Genomic DNA, 16,301 nt, shown 5'->3' with positions numbered 1-16,301 from the left:
TTTACCAATGAGAGCTATCATATGCGATCTCATGTATGCTAGTAAAACTCGTGTTATTATCATCCTCGTTATCCCAAAACATATTGCAGAAACTGCACAAATGCCATGCAGAGTACGTAGTAATTTTAGTCGGCTTGAAACTAGCTAGCCTCTCAGTTTATGTAATGTTTGCGATGCAATCTGCTGCCGTGTGGACGCTACTGATGTCCAATTGTCAATGTATTGAGCACCGACAACCGCAGCCAATATTTTTTTGGCGCGGCAGGTTCCATGTTTGAGAACCGTAAGTTGGGTGAATTAAATAGCCAAACATCATGTTTGTAAATAAAAAATAATTTATAAATAAAATTTTTATATACGTATATTTGACGATCTATAAACTAAGAAACTAAGGTTGAAAAATAAGTATCGGTAAGAAAAATCCAAAAATCAACTTTAAATTTAAGTTTGATAATTTAAATTCTACCTTATAATCATAAGCAAACATAAGCAGAGGCGAAAAAATGAGGTGTGAGATCCAACACCAAGTTGGATATTGTACAGTTCCTCTTTTGGCACTTATAGCAACAGCAATATAATCGTCTGCTCTGTGGCTAATCGCAACAAGAATCAAGAGGCCATTTTGCAGATTAAGCAAGCTACCCGTTTGTGTGTGCACGCTCAAGTTAGAGATCATCTCATTCACAGCATCTTCAGGCACAAACTAATCCAGGTGCATTGCTGAAGCTGCAACTTGCAGGGCCATGATCAATCACTAATGCAAACCGATGTCGTAGATCCTCTCCCATGACTTGACTAGCTAATGATGGTTTCGTGGCCGGATGATGGAGGATTCCCAGTACGTGGACCACACGCCGCAGCTGGGCGTCATTGGAGGCTCCCATGTCTGGTTCCTACCATCTGCTTGCCGCTGTCTGTCCTGTGTCGCCCCTACCAATCGAGCACTGCATCTTAAACTTGCCGTCCCCGGTGGCCGCCTTGCCGGCTGCAGCAGTGCAGCTAGAATGGCGCACGCTGCCTGCCCGCCCTGTACCAGTTCTTGGTCGCCGCCGTACTGTTCTTGATCCGTTCATCCTCACCTCCATTCATGGCACCAGCTGGTGAAAAAAAGGTCTTCCAACATCGCTGTAACTCCGTAACACACACCTGCAATTCGCAGAGGAATGTTCAGAATGTACAGAACCGGTACAGCCACCTGCTGTAACTCCGTAACACACACCTGCAATTCGCAGTAGTTGATCTGTTGCTGTTTTTATCTGAGAGGCTTTTTAGCCGGTACAGCCACCTGCTGCCGCAACCTGGATGCATCCACAGCACGCGCGGTGAATTCATTTGCTCTTGCGCACCGGCGGCAATGGCAGGGCCCACGAGTACAGCCGCGCGAGGCCAAGGGAGATTCAATGGCAAGGAGGCGGTCGGGAGACTTGTTGCTCGCACGCCACCGCTACCGCCACCGCCACCACCACCCGGCCTCTTGCGCGTACAGCCTCTGCGCGCGGGTCACGAGCGGCCGGAGCTCGCCGTGGCCGGTGGCGCGCGGTGTAGGGTGACTCGCGATGCCGCTCTCGTACGTACGCGCGTGCGTGCCGCTCGCCACGGACGATGGATCGATCGATCCATCTCGTTCTCACCTCACGGTGACAATCCATAGCCGGGAAAAAATATTTTCTTTTACCGTGCAGTACACGGCACTGTGCGCTCCCCCACCGTGCGATCGGAGATGGACGGTGTACAGTGTGCCGAGATTAAGCCTGCTAGTGGATTGCACTCCAATCCAAATCCACTCCAATCTATTTTTTTTTGCTAATTAGTCTGTCAAACCAACCCACACCAATTATTCCTTATTAGGATCTGATCCAAACCAATACAATTTTGATTTTAGCCTAACCCGCACAAAACCATTTGGTTAAAATAGATTCAATCCACTCTTTCTTGCACACAATGGATACATCATTTGATATGCATAAACTCGGAATTAAAATTTTAAACTCGTATTCACACTATAAAAATTTATTAAATTTAACTGAAATTTGTTGAAATGATTTATTATGTGTAAATTTTGATTGATTTCTACACGTGGGTCCTACATAATGTCTATTCTCTTATCCATTAGGTACCAATTAAAGGATTTATTTAACTCCATGGGTTAAATCCATTTAGAACCTGAAATCAACTAACCAAATCTAGCCCATACCAATCCATTTGTCTCTATAGCTCAATCCAATCCAAACTATTTGAAGTAACAATCCATTTACACCCAACCAAACATAATTCAAATTAAAACAAACTCATTTAACCCATTTTCATCCAATCTAACCCATTAGCAGGCCTGGCTTGCCAGGATGCAACGAGGGCTGCCTTGCTCCAAGGATAAAACTACACCGGAAAGCGCCAAGGCGAAAGCCAGGCAACGACGTCGACGGCCGGGCCGGCCAAGGGTGGCTAGATCTCTGCAGCAGCTGCCGCTGCGACGAGCAATCATCGGAAAAGACAGATCTTGAGCTGTTCGTGGCGAGGAGGCAGGGCCTCTTCTCCACGGCCCCAGCCGTAGCTGAAAAAGGAGAAAAGCTCACCATCTTGTTCGTCGCGAGGGATGATGATGTGCGTGTCCGCTTCTGATCGCGGCTGTGTTATAATGGTCGCTGGATTGGAATCTCCGGATGGCCTGCGTGTAATACAATCTAACCTCTTTGTTATTAATTATTATTAATTATGTTTATAAGTTAAAATTTAAATTTTTAACCTTAAATTTAAAGTTTATTTTGAGGTTTTTATGGAATTTTATTTTCCGGCCTTGATTTTAGATTGCTATAAATATATATAAATTTATTTATGAAGTATTTTTCACTTATATATATACCGTTTGAGTTTTTTTTTAATTGACGATGATAATGGACGGTACTGAGATACGGACACAGTGATCCGCGATGATGTGTTTGGTACTACATGTGTTGCACGCTGCTTCCCGTTTTCCCAATGTCTTGACACGATGCGTTTTCAAGTTTTCAGTTTCATCCTCGTGAGTGGCCTGGTAAGCACACAGTTTACAACGTTGTCGATAGTCACGGTTACATATGAAAATGAGTTTGGGAAAAATAATAGTGATTCGAATTTTAGTTAGATACTTTTTTGAACTTGGCTGATTTACCAAGTGGTTTCTAAATACAAAGTAGTATCTCAGTAAAACTGATATATGCTTTTCTAGCCCATATGGTGTAGCTCTATGGGATTCAGCCCAGTTGTCACTATAATTTACATTTTGCAGCCCGGAAATTTGTTTCGGAGTTGAAGTCTCAAACCAGATGGCCGGGCGAGACAAATTATGAATAAGATGATATTAATTGATATCATCTGGTATCATCGATATCACGTGGTAAGATAGCATGGAGGGTGCGATGAAGTGCGGGAGAAGCATATGCCGAAGTACGAAGACAAAGGCCAGGAGCAGGACAGATGAAGATTAGTGGCAATGGCGAAATCACTAGAAGGAAACAGCATGGAGTGGAATCAAGCGGAGCTGAGGGTGTGCGGAGGAGGTAGCGCCAGCGGCGCAAAGGCGCGAGCACGGGGGAAGAGGGTCGGTGGTGGAGGAGTGACGGTTTGACAGTTCATTATGACTAGCACATTGTCTGTGTGTTGCAACGAAATTTAATTTTAAAATATCATAACATATTATTAATATTATTTTTATGTATCATATTTTAATTGTTGCATATATTTGTTATTTAATATAGGTCTATTAATCTTACTTTTCTTTTCTTCAAATAATAAGTTGAGTTAGTGAGAACGGTTAATATATGAAATCCACCACTATTTTTTCTTTAAAAGAGTATAGATAAAAAAAATAGGAGTTGGTGGTATAGTTAACTTTCCGGAGGAGGACGTCATGTGGACTTTCTGTTTTTTAAAAGCCAGATCGGAAAGGATTCGGACCATGATTACTGAGCCCAATCCGAAGTTGAATTGAGCCCGGCCCTTTTGGTGGCCGCCATCATCTTTATCGCGTTCCCCAAATAATTACACGAATCGAACCAAACCCTAGTTTTTCCTCTTCGATTTCCCGATCCCCAACCCGGCGACTCGCCGGAACCCTAGCCCTAGATCCCCCGCGGCTTTCCTCGGTGCTAGCCATGGCGTCCCTTAAGGAGCTCCTCCCGACGCCCAAGGTGTCGGCGTCGACGTTCTACGACCACAGCAGCGACCCGTGGTTCAAGGAGCGGTATGGTGGGGAGTCGGCGCAGTCCGCCTCCGCGGCGGCGGCGGAGAAGCCCGCTGGCCCCGCCAAGCCCGTGCCGCCGTACGGGAAGAGGGGCGGGTTCGTACCGCGGCGGCCGGAGGACTTCGGCGACGGCGGCGCCTTCCCGGAGATCCACGTCGCGCAGTACCCGCTCGGCATGGGCCGGCGCGACGAGAAGGGCGGGTCGAAGATCCTCGCTCTCACCGTCGACGCCAAGGGCAGCATCGCCTTCGACGCCGTCGTGAAGCAGGGTGAGAACGCTTCTAAGATCGTTTACTCCAAGCACAGCGACCTCGTGCCGAAGATTGCCACGGCTGATTCCGAAGCAACTGAGGACGAGGAGTACCAGAAACAGATCGAGGAGACCACCGAGCGAACTAAAGCCGCCTTGGAGAAGGTTGTCAACGTTCGGCTCTCCGCCGCACAGCCCAAGAATGTGCCGACGCATGATTCAGAGTCAAAGTTCATCAAGTATAAGCCATCGCAGCAATCGGCGGCCTTCAATTCAGGTGCCAAGGAGAGGATTATTAGGATGTCAGAGATGGCTCAGGATCCTCTTGAGCCACCAAAATTCAAGCATAAGCGAGTGCCCCGCGCTTCTGGATCACCGCCTGTTCCAGTGATGCACTCACCACCACGGCCAGTGACAGTGAAGGACCAGCAAGATTGGAAGATTCCACCATGCATTTCAAATTGGAAAAACCCAAAGGGTTACACCATACCGCTTGACAAGAGGCTGGCAGCTGATGGAAGGGGGCTGCAAGAGGTTCAAATCAATGATAACTTTGCAAAGCTCTCTGAAGCACTGTATGTGGCTGAGCAGAAGGCCAGAGAAGCAGTACAGATGCGATCCAAGGTGCAGAGGGAGCTGCAGTTGAAGGAGAAGGAGAGGAAGGAGCAAGAGCTAAGGGCACTTGCACAGAAGGCACGCATGGAGAGGACTGGTGCACCACCTTCATCTGCAGGTTTTCCTGCTAGTGGTGGGAGAGGTGCTGTTGATGACAGAGATGAAGATATGGATTTGGAGCAGCCTCGTGAGCAACGCAGGGAGAGTAGAGAAGAAAAGGAAGCGAGGATTGAGCGTGACAGGATCCGTGAGGAGCGGAGACGTGAGAGGGAGAGGGAGAGGAGGCTTGAGGCCAGGGATGCTGCAATGGGTAAGAAGAGTAAGCTCACAAGAGACAGGGATCGTGATGTCAGTGAGAAGATTGCCCTGGGTATGGCAAGCACTGGTGGAGCTAAAGGCGGGGAAGTCATGTATGACCAGAGATTGTTCAACCAGGATAAAGGAATGGACTCTGGGTTTGCTGCAGATGATCAGTATAACATTTACTCAAAGGGGCTCTTCACAGCGCAGCCGACGCTGTCCACGCTTTACAGGCCCAAGAAGGATGGTGATTCTGATGTGTATGGTGATGCGGATGAACAACTGGAGAAGGTTATGAAGACTGATAGGTTCAAACCAGACAAAGGATTTTCTGGTGCTTCAGAAAGGTCTGGAAAGAGAGATAGACCTGTGGAGTTTGATAAACAGGAGGAGAACGATCCCTTCGGTCTTGATCAGTTCTTGACTGAGGTGAAGAAGGGGAAGAAAGCCGTGGAGAAGATAGGAAGTGGAGGAACCATGAAGGCAAGTGGTGGATCCTCAATGAGAGATGACTATGAGGGTGGAGGATCTGGGAGGTCCCGCATTAACTTTGAAAGAGGGCGTTGAGGTGTTTGATCTGCATGATGTGTTACGAAGGTTCTCAATGCATTTCCAAATGTTCTCAGGACAGGAGGGTTTTATCTTGAGAGTATCAACTTCTTGATGAGAAGGGAACTTAAAGTCTGAGTTGTTGCAATGCAACGTCTACCTCCAAGGGGCGTCCTAAGGATTGTAACTATTTTGATCCTGCGATGATGTTTGTTGTTTATCTGGTTATGGCTGGATCTGTAAGCTTTATTTATTATCATTCCATAGCACCTTCTATTTTGTGATACTTTATGAAGTCTACATGTGTCTGGCTGACCTTAAATTTTCTGGTATTGTATCGAGTCAAGATGTATCTGGCTGAAATACTTTCAGATATGGGATAACATAATCCCGGGTTTTTTCACAGATTAATTCTTTCATGTATGCCATGGGTCCCATGATGGTTGGGCATGGATGAGTGCTGCGTAGGTCGGTACGTTGTTTTGGCCTGCATATATATATATAGACATAACAATAGCTATGTAAGGGGTGTTTGTTTAAAGCCCCTAGTCACATCGATATTATAAATAGTAAACGTAGTCTAAAATAAAACCCATGTATAATATTGGAACCCATACATAATATCGGACTAATTTGCGAGACGAATCTAATGAGCATGATTAGTCTATGTGATGCTACAGTAAACATTTGCTAATTATGAATTAATTAGGCTTAAAAAATTCGTCTCGTGGATTATCTCTCATTTATAAAATTAGTTTTTTAATTAGTTTATATTTAATACTTTAAATTAGTATTTAAATATCCAATGTGACATGAGGCTAAACTTTAATGTGGTTTTCTATATGGCTTGTCTCTTTTGTGATTGCCGATAGAGACCAGAACGTTACCACTGCTATTGACTGCTATCTCCCGCCTACAAAGGCTTTAATTTTATCTTTTCTCATTTGTTCCAGAGAGACTAATTTCTGGAGCAACTTTTGTATTAGAGTTTTTTTATAAGATAAATAATAATTATATAAGTTTTTTAATAACATAAATGATCAAACATGTGTCAAAAAAATACGGCGGAGTATCAAATCGTGTTTATTTCTCCTCCGTATGCAGAATTGCAGATTCGGCCATTGGAAAATATGAAAAAATAGTAGCTCTTATGTAAAACACAAAAATATGAAAGGTGTAATTTTCTGATGAGCCTAGCATTTTACTATCATAGGCTTGATCATTCCAGCCTGCTAATGCGAGGCCCAAACAAAGAAGCTGAGTGCTGAGTGCCGTCTAGGTTCCCTCGGTTCCCCTGTTCGGCTACAAAACGCATCTCGCTTTCTTCCTTCCCTGCTCATATCTGAAGTCCAAGATCCTGATGCTACTCCTAGTGACAAAGAGAACCTCGGTCTCTGACCTCATTCTGAACATTCAACGCAGCCACGGCCGCTCGTAGCCGATCGATCGAATCCACACGGAAAACACTATCGGCATAATTTGCGTGAAACTTCAGCAGCTCGATCTGTTTAGCGATCAGGTTCAAGTTCAAGCCACCCATGCCGCTGCAGCAGATTCCAAGCAGGAGGGAAAAAGAAAAGAAAAAAAAAAGTTCTTTCGTTCGTACGAGCATAGCATATCATCGCCTAGCCGCCGCCCGTCGTCGTCGGCCTCCTCCCCCTCCGCATCGATCGATCCGTGTCCTACGCGCTTCTTATCATGACACTGTTTGATCGCGAGTGCAACCCGGCGGGTCGGGGTCGCCATCATCGGAACGAGAGAGAGCGAGAGATGCAGAGATGGTTGGCGCGCGGGCCGCGGCGTGACGTGCCGCGAGATTATATTCGGATTCGGTGTTGCGCTGCCGCTCGCTCGCTCGCCACCGCGCCCGCGGCGGCATCGTCGCGCGTGATCATCCTCCCGGTTGGGTTTCGTCGTGGATGGCGCTGTAGAATCAATCAATCAATCCAATCAGGTGAGCACGAGGCGAGGCGAGGCGAGGACGCTAGAGCTTACGGCGACCGAAAGGCAAGGCACGCACGGACGCACCTGCGTCGACGGACGGATCGGTCTCGCCGGTCGCCGTCGACTGTCACTCGTTCCGGCCTTTCCATCCGATCCGACGCAACGCGCGCCCGTTTCGCTGCCACCGGTTCCGAGACAAACTGGCAAAGCGACCGATCGACATGCAATCTTTTTAGGCCGAGCTAATTCTCGTTTCCGTTAGCATGTTTTTTCAATCCGCTTTGTTTCAGGACTCTGTATGCTCTCTTTTTTTATGCCATTGATTTTGTGTTTATTTTGATTATTCGTCTTATTTAAAAATCTATATTTTATTATGATTTAATTTATTACTCAAGAAACTTTAATATAACTTATAATTTTACATTTTATTTTTTATAAGACGATGATCATAAATAGATTAAAATCAATAATGTCAAATGAAAAAAAATAAGTTGTTAAAAAAAAATAATCATTTTTTAATCGTTTTATGTGCCACTACCTGACTAATCTAAACCCCAATTTAGAACACGGCCTTATATTTGACAAAACTGCATCAGCAGCCGGCCGTGGCTCGTTGCTAATCGCCAGGTGCTATTACTTAGTATTATCTTAAGCAGAGGATTATTCTTGTGCTCTCGTTATCTAGTCCTGAAGGCTCGGGGATATGACAAACAACACACAAAGTGTCAAAAAGGTTCACCGCGCAAGCGAATACGTGATCGGTTTTGCTTTGGTTAGGAGGACCTAATTCCATGTCATTTTCTCGTTCCATTTCGGTAAACAACAATCAAATCGCAGAGGATGATGACCAATTTATTCGTCAAGATACCTGCCGGTGGGTACATGAACCGTTTTAAAAAGGATAACAATGGGTACATGAACCTACTCCTGGCTTTCATTTAATCTGCAGGATACAAAGCCTACCTTCTCGAGCCTGCCTGCCCTAGTGAGAAACCAACTCTTCGAGACTTTACACGCAGCAAGATGTTACTGCAATCCTAACTTCATAATCATCACACATGATTCTGAACTGTAGCATATCATAGAGAGATTCATCATTCATTCATTCATTCATTCGTTCATAGTACTAGCTAGTGTACTACTGTTACACATGAGCTCGTTGAAACATGGTACTCCTACTAATAAGATATTGGTGGACTTTGGCACAAGTAAGCTGAGCGCATTTATGCTTGAGAGGTAGCTTGTGGTAGGCTGCTTGTCTCATTCCATGATTAATCTCATGGTAGATGCTAAATGGAAGATAGTGACATTGTCACTTGTACATCTGTTTTGGCTAAGGTATAGCCACTATATAGAGCACAAATATTTTTATAGGAGTTTTGTGGTTACATCTCACGTGGAGAGCTCGAATTTCACATGGAGCAATCCAATTCTCATAGGAGGGTGTGGAGTTCTTGGAAAATTGATCCTATCCTCCCTCACAAAATCCCTGCAATTAAAACGAGCCCCTAACATCACTGTGCCAACCAATTAAAACATAGGCCTCACAGATCCATGCTGCCTGTTGATGAGATCTTTCAAAGGCATGCCACATTTGTTTTGATGTTCATTCTGGTTTTATATTTTTGAAATATAATTGAAGAAGATCCAAATCTGTTCTGTTTGTGGCTTCAAACCAAGGGGAGAAAAGCCTCCGACAGTTAAAGCTACAATTTTTATTTTGTTTTGACAAGTAATCTCACAAAGTTGTAGAAACAAATGATTGCGTCTACACCTGCACTGTTTTTCCTACTCCCCAACTGATTGGCTAACTTGGAGTTGTGAATAAAAGGTAGAGAGCATATATTGGACATGAAAATGCTGCTTGTGTTCATGCATGCAATCTTCAGGTTACATCCAAGGCTGACTTATGACATAATGAAGATAGATAAACAGTTGGCAGACACTACAATGAAGTGACCCTTGACTTAACACTAGCGGCGGATGCTTCCACGAAGTTTCTGCATCACGGTTCATGTTTTCTCACAGGCTCAGACCGACTGATCACTGATGTATCCTAGTATGTCATCTCAATGATACAAGTAACAACCATATTTTTCACTCATGTTTTTTTGCATCCAACGCAAACGACCAGAGTTGTGTATGACTCATCCAATACAACAGCCTAAGAAAGCTATTAAGGCCTAGGAGTTTAGATCTTTAGGGTCGTAAAAACTGTACAAAAAAAAAGTGCTGATCACTGCACGTTGCCTGCACAGCTGGTAATGTCCAACGTGCAGACTCCAGAGCACGTTACACAGGCTCTGAAACCTAACAAAAACACTGCAAGCACCGAACTTCGCTTGGTTTGGCAGGTAGGCACACACCGTTTCTCGGCACAAACCTGGTGACAAGTTCCTAATCCTGCACCGAAAACGATTGTACACTTTGGCTGCTCGGTTTGCTGTACAATATGCCTCACTTCGTGCAACCACAAACAAATCCAGACAAGGCAAATTTAAGAGCCTAACCTTCCCAGACAACATCTTAATGGTACACACGGTGTGCAACATAAACAATGCTTAGCGTCATGCTCCCACAAAACACTAAAAGAACCTGAGATCTACAAAGCTCTGGGATCTACTGTCTCACAAGCCATGTTGATTCTAGATGGGCCATCACCCCTGATGGAGCTCATAATGCAAAGAGAAAGGCGGCTTAAACTTGAGCCTGAAAAAACAAATGCAAGCTGCAGTGAGCCTAGGAAGCAAAATCACATGGTTGCCAGCCTCTCAGGGAAGGCCAGAGATCTAAAGTGTAGTTTTTTTATAATAAAAAAAGTATAGGTTAAAACCATGGTAGTAATAAAAAAGACACCCTGTTTGTTGTTAATTATTGGGGGCAGCTTAGGATTCTGGGACACAACACAACAGTAGTGGTTAGCACGCAGATGGAAGATGATGCGCAACAGGCAGTACATGCGACGATGGGATTCCCCCATGAGACTGGCCATGAGTAAACTGATAGAGTAGCTTTCTCATCGCTTGCTGGTTGCTAGCTTGCTCAGCGAGTTGGGTGCTTTGAGTTGAGCATTCACCCCCTCCAGGATCCTGAAAGATGCAGAGGAAAAGGGCAGGATAAAAGGCAAATAGGAATCAGGCAATTGATGTCATGAAAGATCTAAATGGAACAAGGACGACTTCTGAGATCAAATCATTAGTAGGGCCTGTCCTTATGATGGCAATGCACAGCCTATGGCATTTATTATTGCAGTAGCAATAGAGCAGTCATGGTCAAAGCAACATGATCATGGCAATGGAACAGTGATATTGACAGGTAACAAAGTAATGCATTAAATCTCAATTCCTCCAATAGCTTCTTGATTCATAACAGCGATGTGACGAAGTAAAGGGGGCCAAATGGACTAGTACAAAAACAACTAACTCAGAGAAACCCCAAAATATGGAAAAGGGAAAAAAATTATCATAGTTGAGTTTGAGATCTAAAACATTTGGCAAAGGATGATGATTGGAGCTTCCGACGTAAGCATTGCCCTTCCTTCGTCTGAGCGGATCAAAAGATGGCTAATCTAACCCTGCTGACTGGAGCCGGCCTGCAGTCAGTCCCAGTTGAATCAGTTCCTACTCTTCATCTAACAGTAAAATGGTAGGCCAAGTCGAGTTGCAGGAAAAGAATGATCTCAGTTGCTCACTCGACGAACTTCTCATCAAGGTACATACATCAAGAAGAGCCTCATATACCTCATTTCTGAATGCCACTTTGTCAGCCAAGAAAAAGAACAGTTTGGTGATCCGCATAATTGAAATTCCCCGCAAAATTTGAAAATCATCTGCGGGAAGCTTCTGTCTCTCGTTCCCGTAGACTGATCAGGATCCAGGAATACAATAGCAATGATAAGGAATAATAGAACAAACTTGTTTGAGTACAACAAACTTCTTCCAATAGCAGCACTACAAGATGTTGACAAACGGAGGCGCATCATTTCTTGGTCCTGCCAGTGATCGATACAAGTACAGTTTATCGACAGTCTCCATCTCCCCTTCATCATCAGGATGATCCTTCATCACTTCAACCACCAAGTCAGGCATTTGCTGAGCTACTTGTCTACAACCTCTCATGGTTAGCCTGCATGAATTCATCCATAAGAACCTCATGTTGTAAAAATAGCTCAGACCAGAGAGCAATCCCTTGTCACTAAAAGGACTATCTCTGACCTCAAGCTTCTGTAACCTACTGCATCCTTCAAACACAGACTGGAGAGACATGTCACTATTTCCAGCAAAGGCAACAGAGAGTGTCTTTATTAGTTTCCCATATTTTCCAATGTAGGCAAACGCCTTATCAGTGAGCAGGCCAGAGACTGAAAGTCTAGTGAGCTTCTTGCAATTCATCACGATTGCCCCAAAACCATCATCCATGGGTTCACCAGTGATCCTATCAGGGCGGTGGCGGCCCATGATACAAAGACGGAATGTTACCAGGTCAGGGCAGTTCTTGGACATAGCAATTACTGCTGCATTTGTCATGCGTTGGCAAAAGTAGAGAATTGATTCAAGCTTCTGGCACCCTTCCGAGATTGCCTGAAGGCCAACATCTGAAACTGAACCCTCAGAATCCTCCGTGGCATCGAAAGGAAAAACTCGCAGCTCACGAAGATCTGAGCATGTCTCAGCCACAGCACGAAGGCCTTCATCACCCACCGTATCTAGAACCTAGAATAAGAAATTCAAACATAAACACCTAAAGCTGATGTGGATAAATCAATATTTATTTTCGCTCAAAAAGATAAACATATATTTATGTACTGATAATGAAAAGGCTGTCAAGATGATTACCCAGAAAGTGCGAAGACGGACACAGTTGCGAATAATCGGTGTGAGCTCCTCAGCAGTTAGGTTTGCAAAGCTAAAATTCAGGGAAGTCAGATTGGCACAGACTGGGTGGATTGCTGGGAGGAATTCTGGATTAACATCCCGGAAACCTGATAAACAAGTCAGAGACCTTGATGCCGCAAAAGATGTAGCTAGCTCAGTAACAGACAGAGCACCACCAGGGCCTGGCTCAGAACGGAATGCACCAGTACCAAGGTGTGTGAGCTGGGGAGCCTTTGCCATTAGACGACGCAATTGCTCTACTGTCACATGGTGATTCATTCGCAACCGACGCAGAGCTGGTGAGCGCGCAACAAGCGCCTCCAGGGCCTGAAAATTGAATGGGACACTGACACAATCAAACACTAGCGATTCCAGCGTCCTGTTGGACTCTGGGAACTTGGAGATCCAATCCACTAGCTCATCCTCCTCCTCATCAATATAGTCTTCAATCAGATCCAGCACACGGAGATACCTAAAAATGAATTGTGCCAATCCATGAGATATCACATTTCAGTGACATAAGCCTATTTTAATTGAGGAAAAGCAGAAGGGCCACCCGTTTTTAATGTGAAATGTCTCGCTCTATCCCACTTTGGAATGGGTCATGCTTATTTACTAGAACTGCTTCACACATAGACCTGACAGGAGAAGGAAACTGTGCAGCTAGTAACTCTTGAAGACTTGCCACAGCAAGATTCGATCGTGACACTAGCAAGTGTCACACACTCGGTGATTAAATCGCCAAGAACAATAAAGATCTAATTTTCAACAGGAGACGTGTAGCGATGAGAAACCAACACGGCCATAAAAGCTCTCCAAAATCATATTCTTTGGTGAATGGCAGAATCAGACCAATAAAACTAAAAAGCGTAAAGACTGCGTGCACATTAAATAAAGGAGAATTGCATGGTGCAGCTAAGCATTGATCAAATGCACCAATGATAGTATGATATCGTCCTCCCAGAGTCTGGAAAGCTGATGTCTTGATACCATAAGCCGCTTAGATTCAGCGGAGATGCATCATCCAAATCAGAGAGCGCTTTATAAAGAGGCATACCGGCAGCGTTCGGCGACGGCGGCTAGGCCTTGTGTGCTGAATCCATCGCAGCACACCAGCGACAGCTCCTTGAAGAGCGGGAATGACTTGGCGACGAGCGCGAGGTCGTCGTTGGAGATGGTCATGCGCTTGAGGCAGATGCGCTCGAGGCGCGGGTAGGCGGGGCCAAGCGCCGCGACCCATGGCGAGACGTAGGCGCCCCAGCCGTAGGGCACGAGGCTGAAGTCCGCGAACCGCGGCTTGCCCTTGAGCACGACGGCGCGCACCCCGCCGAACCGCTCCACGGCGCGGCGCGGCGAGACGGCGTAGCAGTTGCCGATGAAGAGCTCCCGCCGCGTCTGCGCCTCGGCGCGGTACCAGGAGCGGCACACCAGCGACGCCGCGTTCCGGTCCCTCGCCGCCGTGAGGAACTCGAGCACGCTCTCCAGCACGTTCTCCAGCACCTGGTCCGGCGGCGCCCACCTCCCCCCGCAGCCGCCTCCGCCGCCGCCGTTCCCTCCCCTCAGATCCGGCATCCACCTGTCTCCCCCTCCCCCTCCGCCGTCCTCGTCCTCCGACATCTCCGACGGCGGCGAGTCCGACCCCTCCGCCGCATCGCGCATCCCCGAGGAGGAGGTCGAGGTGCCCGCCACCTCGGAGCAGGAGGACGACGCTAGGGTTAGGGATTGGGGGATCAGCGAGGATGGGGAAGTGCTCATGTGACACTGCGGGAAAAGGATTAAATAATGATTAGATCTGAGCAGCGAGCTGGACTGGGACTGAGCGAACAAAAAAGCCTTTTTATTCTCTCTCTCCCTCACTCACTCACTCCTCTCTCCCATCTCTCTCTTCTTCTTCTTCTTGGCTTCGTTTTGGGCTCGTTGGGAAGAATGGAAAAAAATGGATGGCGAGCGATGCCGGAGGAAGAAAGAAAGGAGCAGCACGATGCAACACATTGGCCATCACAATTCACACACAGTGAGCAGAGAAAAGGACATGGAGTAGCAGCATCATAGCATGCCTTGTTTCTGTCTTCTCTCGGTTAGTAACTCGTTACCAGTAGCGACTCACTACTACTACACGCCGTGACAGTGTTAGCATGTGTGTCTCGGCATGAAGCCATCGAACTGTAAGAAGTTGGTTGCTAAGTTTGCCTGTGGTAAAACTGGAAGTGCGTAAAAGCTGCGGATGTAGGTGTGGTGCTAGTATTGTAGTCGTAGTGGTTGGTAATTTAGGTGCGGTTATATCAAGCTGTAACAACTTCCATTGATCCTCATGTAGACTTGTAGAGTACCCACACTCTAGAGGTTGTCTTTACGGGAGGAGGATGAGCTTAAACAGGAATATTGGGTGCAGTAACTCTGCTGCACCGAGTAAACTAATTATATTTATCACAAAATAAAATTATTTACATGTTACCCTCCAGTTTCATAATTATTACGTTTTAAAGAGGAGTATGATCAAAATCTTAAAATGTTGACCATTAATAAATTTAAAATTTTTTAGATTGAAAACATTAGTATAATATGTATAATACGAGTCAACGAGAAATTCAATAAAGGTAAACATTTGTTTATTTGTTATACATTTTAATAAAAATTACAATCAAAGATAGATTTAGAAAATTATGTTGTTGTAAACAGTAAGAATTATTAAACTGAAGAGAGTATTTAGCAGGGATTAAGATTAGGAAGAAAAAAACTGTGACGCCCCTGAATAAATGAGGATTGAATTGGGGTTGAAGGGTAAGTGAGGATAGAATAGAAAGAATTTTAAATAAGAAGTGATTGATGTGAAAAATAATACCGTGAATAATACCATAAATGATTATATTCTAGAATAATGTAAAATATCAAAAATGCTTATATTTAAGAACGGATAGAGTGATGAAATATTGGAATTAGTGACAACGCTAGGAAACAGTCGAACTAGGTAGCATATCTGCGGAAAAGAGGTTCGGTCGATCGATAATTAACTGTAGTTACCAATCTAACTATCCGGTATCAACTATAATACGACGCTAATAAAATCTAGAAAAATCAAATCCAGCGGTTTTACAGAAACGACGCTTAGTTCATCGAAAATCTATGTGACCGTTTTCACCTATGGAAATGACCATGTCAATTTCGAGGGCAAGCTCGGAATATCGTCCTAGAGGATGTATTAATTGAAGCAAATTTTGGTGATGAAATAACCATGTCAATTTCAGGGAATACTGGAACGGTAATACTTTCAACTATTGGTGTAGGTTTTAAATAAAGAATGCTTAGTGCATGAATGACCACGCTTAGGGCATACTCGGCATGAAGGAATTGAATTGTTTCCTATAAAATGTATGTGTTTGGAGGAAGCCCTTAGTTTTTCTTCATCAACTATTAGGCCTCTTAAAGCATATTTGAATGACTCTTTTAAGAATTGAATACTGTCAAAGTCATATGTTCCAAATGAGCCCCCTTTTTAACACTACTAAATTCAGGGGTAACACAACAGCTTTTTTCATTCAAAAATTGAACT

General features: G+C 44.9%; 2 protein-coding genes across 4 annotated transcripts; one reads left to right on the top strand and one right to left on the bottom strand.

Annotated features, from left to right (window-relative positions):
• The first annotated feature begins 4,003 nt into the window (after positions 1-4,003).
• On the top strand, positions 4,004-6,346 carry LOC102710186 (SNW/SKI-interacting protein A). The gene has a single exon (XM_040520526.1). The coding sequence runs from the start codon at positions 4,131-4,133 to the stop codon at positions 5,949-5,951; it is 1,821 nt and encodes a 606-aa protein (XP_040376460.1). The 5' UTR covers positions 4,004-4,130; the 3' UTR covers positions 5,952-6,346.
• A 4,839-nt stretch (positions 6,347-11,185) lies between these two features.
• On the bottom strand, positions 11,186-14,729 carry LOC102715643 (transport inhibitor response 1-like protein). Of its 3 annotated transcripts, none has more exons than XM_040520524.1 (4): positions 14,613-14,692; positions 13,809-14,512; positions 12,713-13,223; positions 11,186-12,589 (listed from the first exon to the last, which is right to left on the bottom strand). In XM_040520524.1, the coding sequence occupies exons 2-4, from the start codon at positions 14,504-14,506 to the stop codon at positions 11,828-11,830; spliced, it is 1,971 nt and encodes a 656-aa protein (XP_040376458.1). In that variant the 5' UTR covers positions 14,507-14,512; positions 14,613-14,692; the 3' UTR covers positions 11,186-11,827. The 3 variants fall into 3 exon arrangements, with proteins under 3 accessions (XP_040376458.1, XP_006647937.3, XP_040376459.1); XM_040520525.1 differs by having other exon boundaries at positions 11,898-12,002; positions 12,092-12,589; positions 13,809-14,729; XM_006647874.3 differs by having other exon boundaries at positions 13,809-14,703.
• Positions 14,730-16,301: the final 1,572 nt, after the last annotated feature.

Source organism: Oryza brachyantha, chromosome 2 (assembly GCF_000231095.2).
Source record: "Oryza brachyantha chromosome 2, ObraRS2, whole genome shotgun sequence".
NCBI classification, from domain to species: Eukaryota; Viridiplantae; Streptophyta; class Magnoliopsida; order Poales; family Poaceae; genus Oryza; species Oryza brachyantha.
Note: the sequence above shows the minus strand (reverse complement) of the source record. Positions and strands in the feature narration are given on the sequence as shown.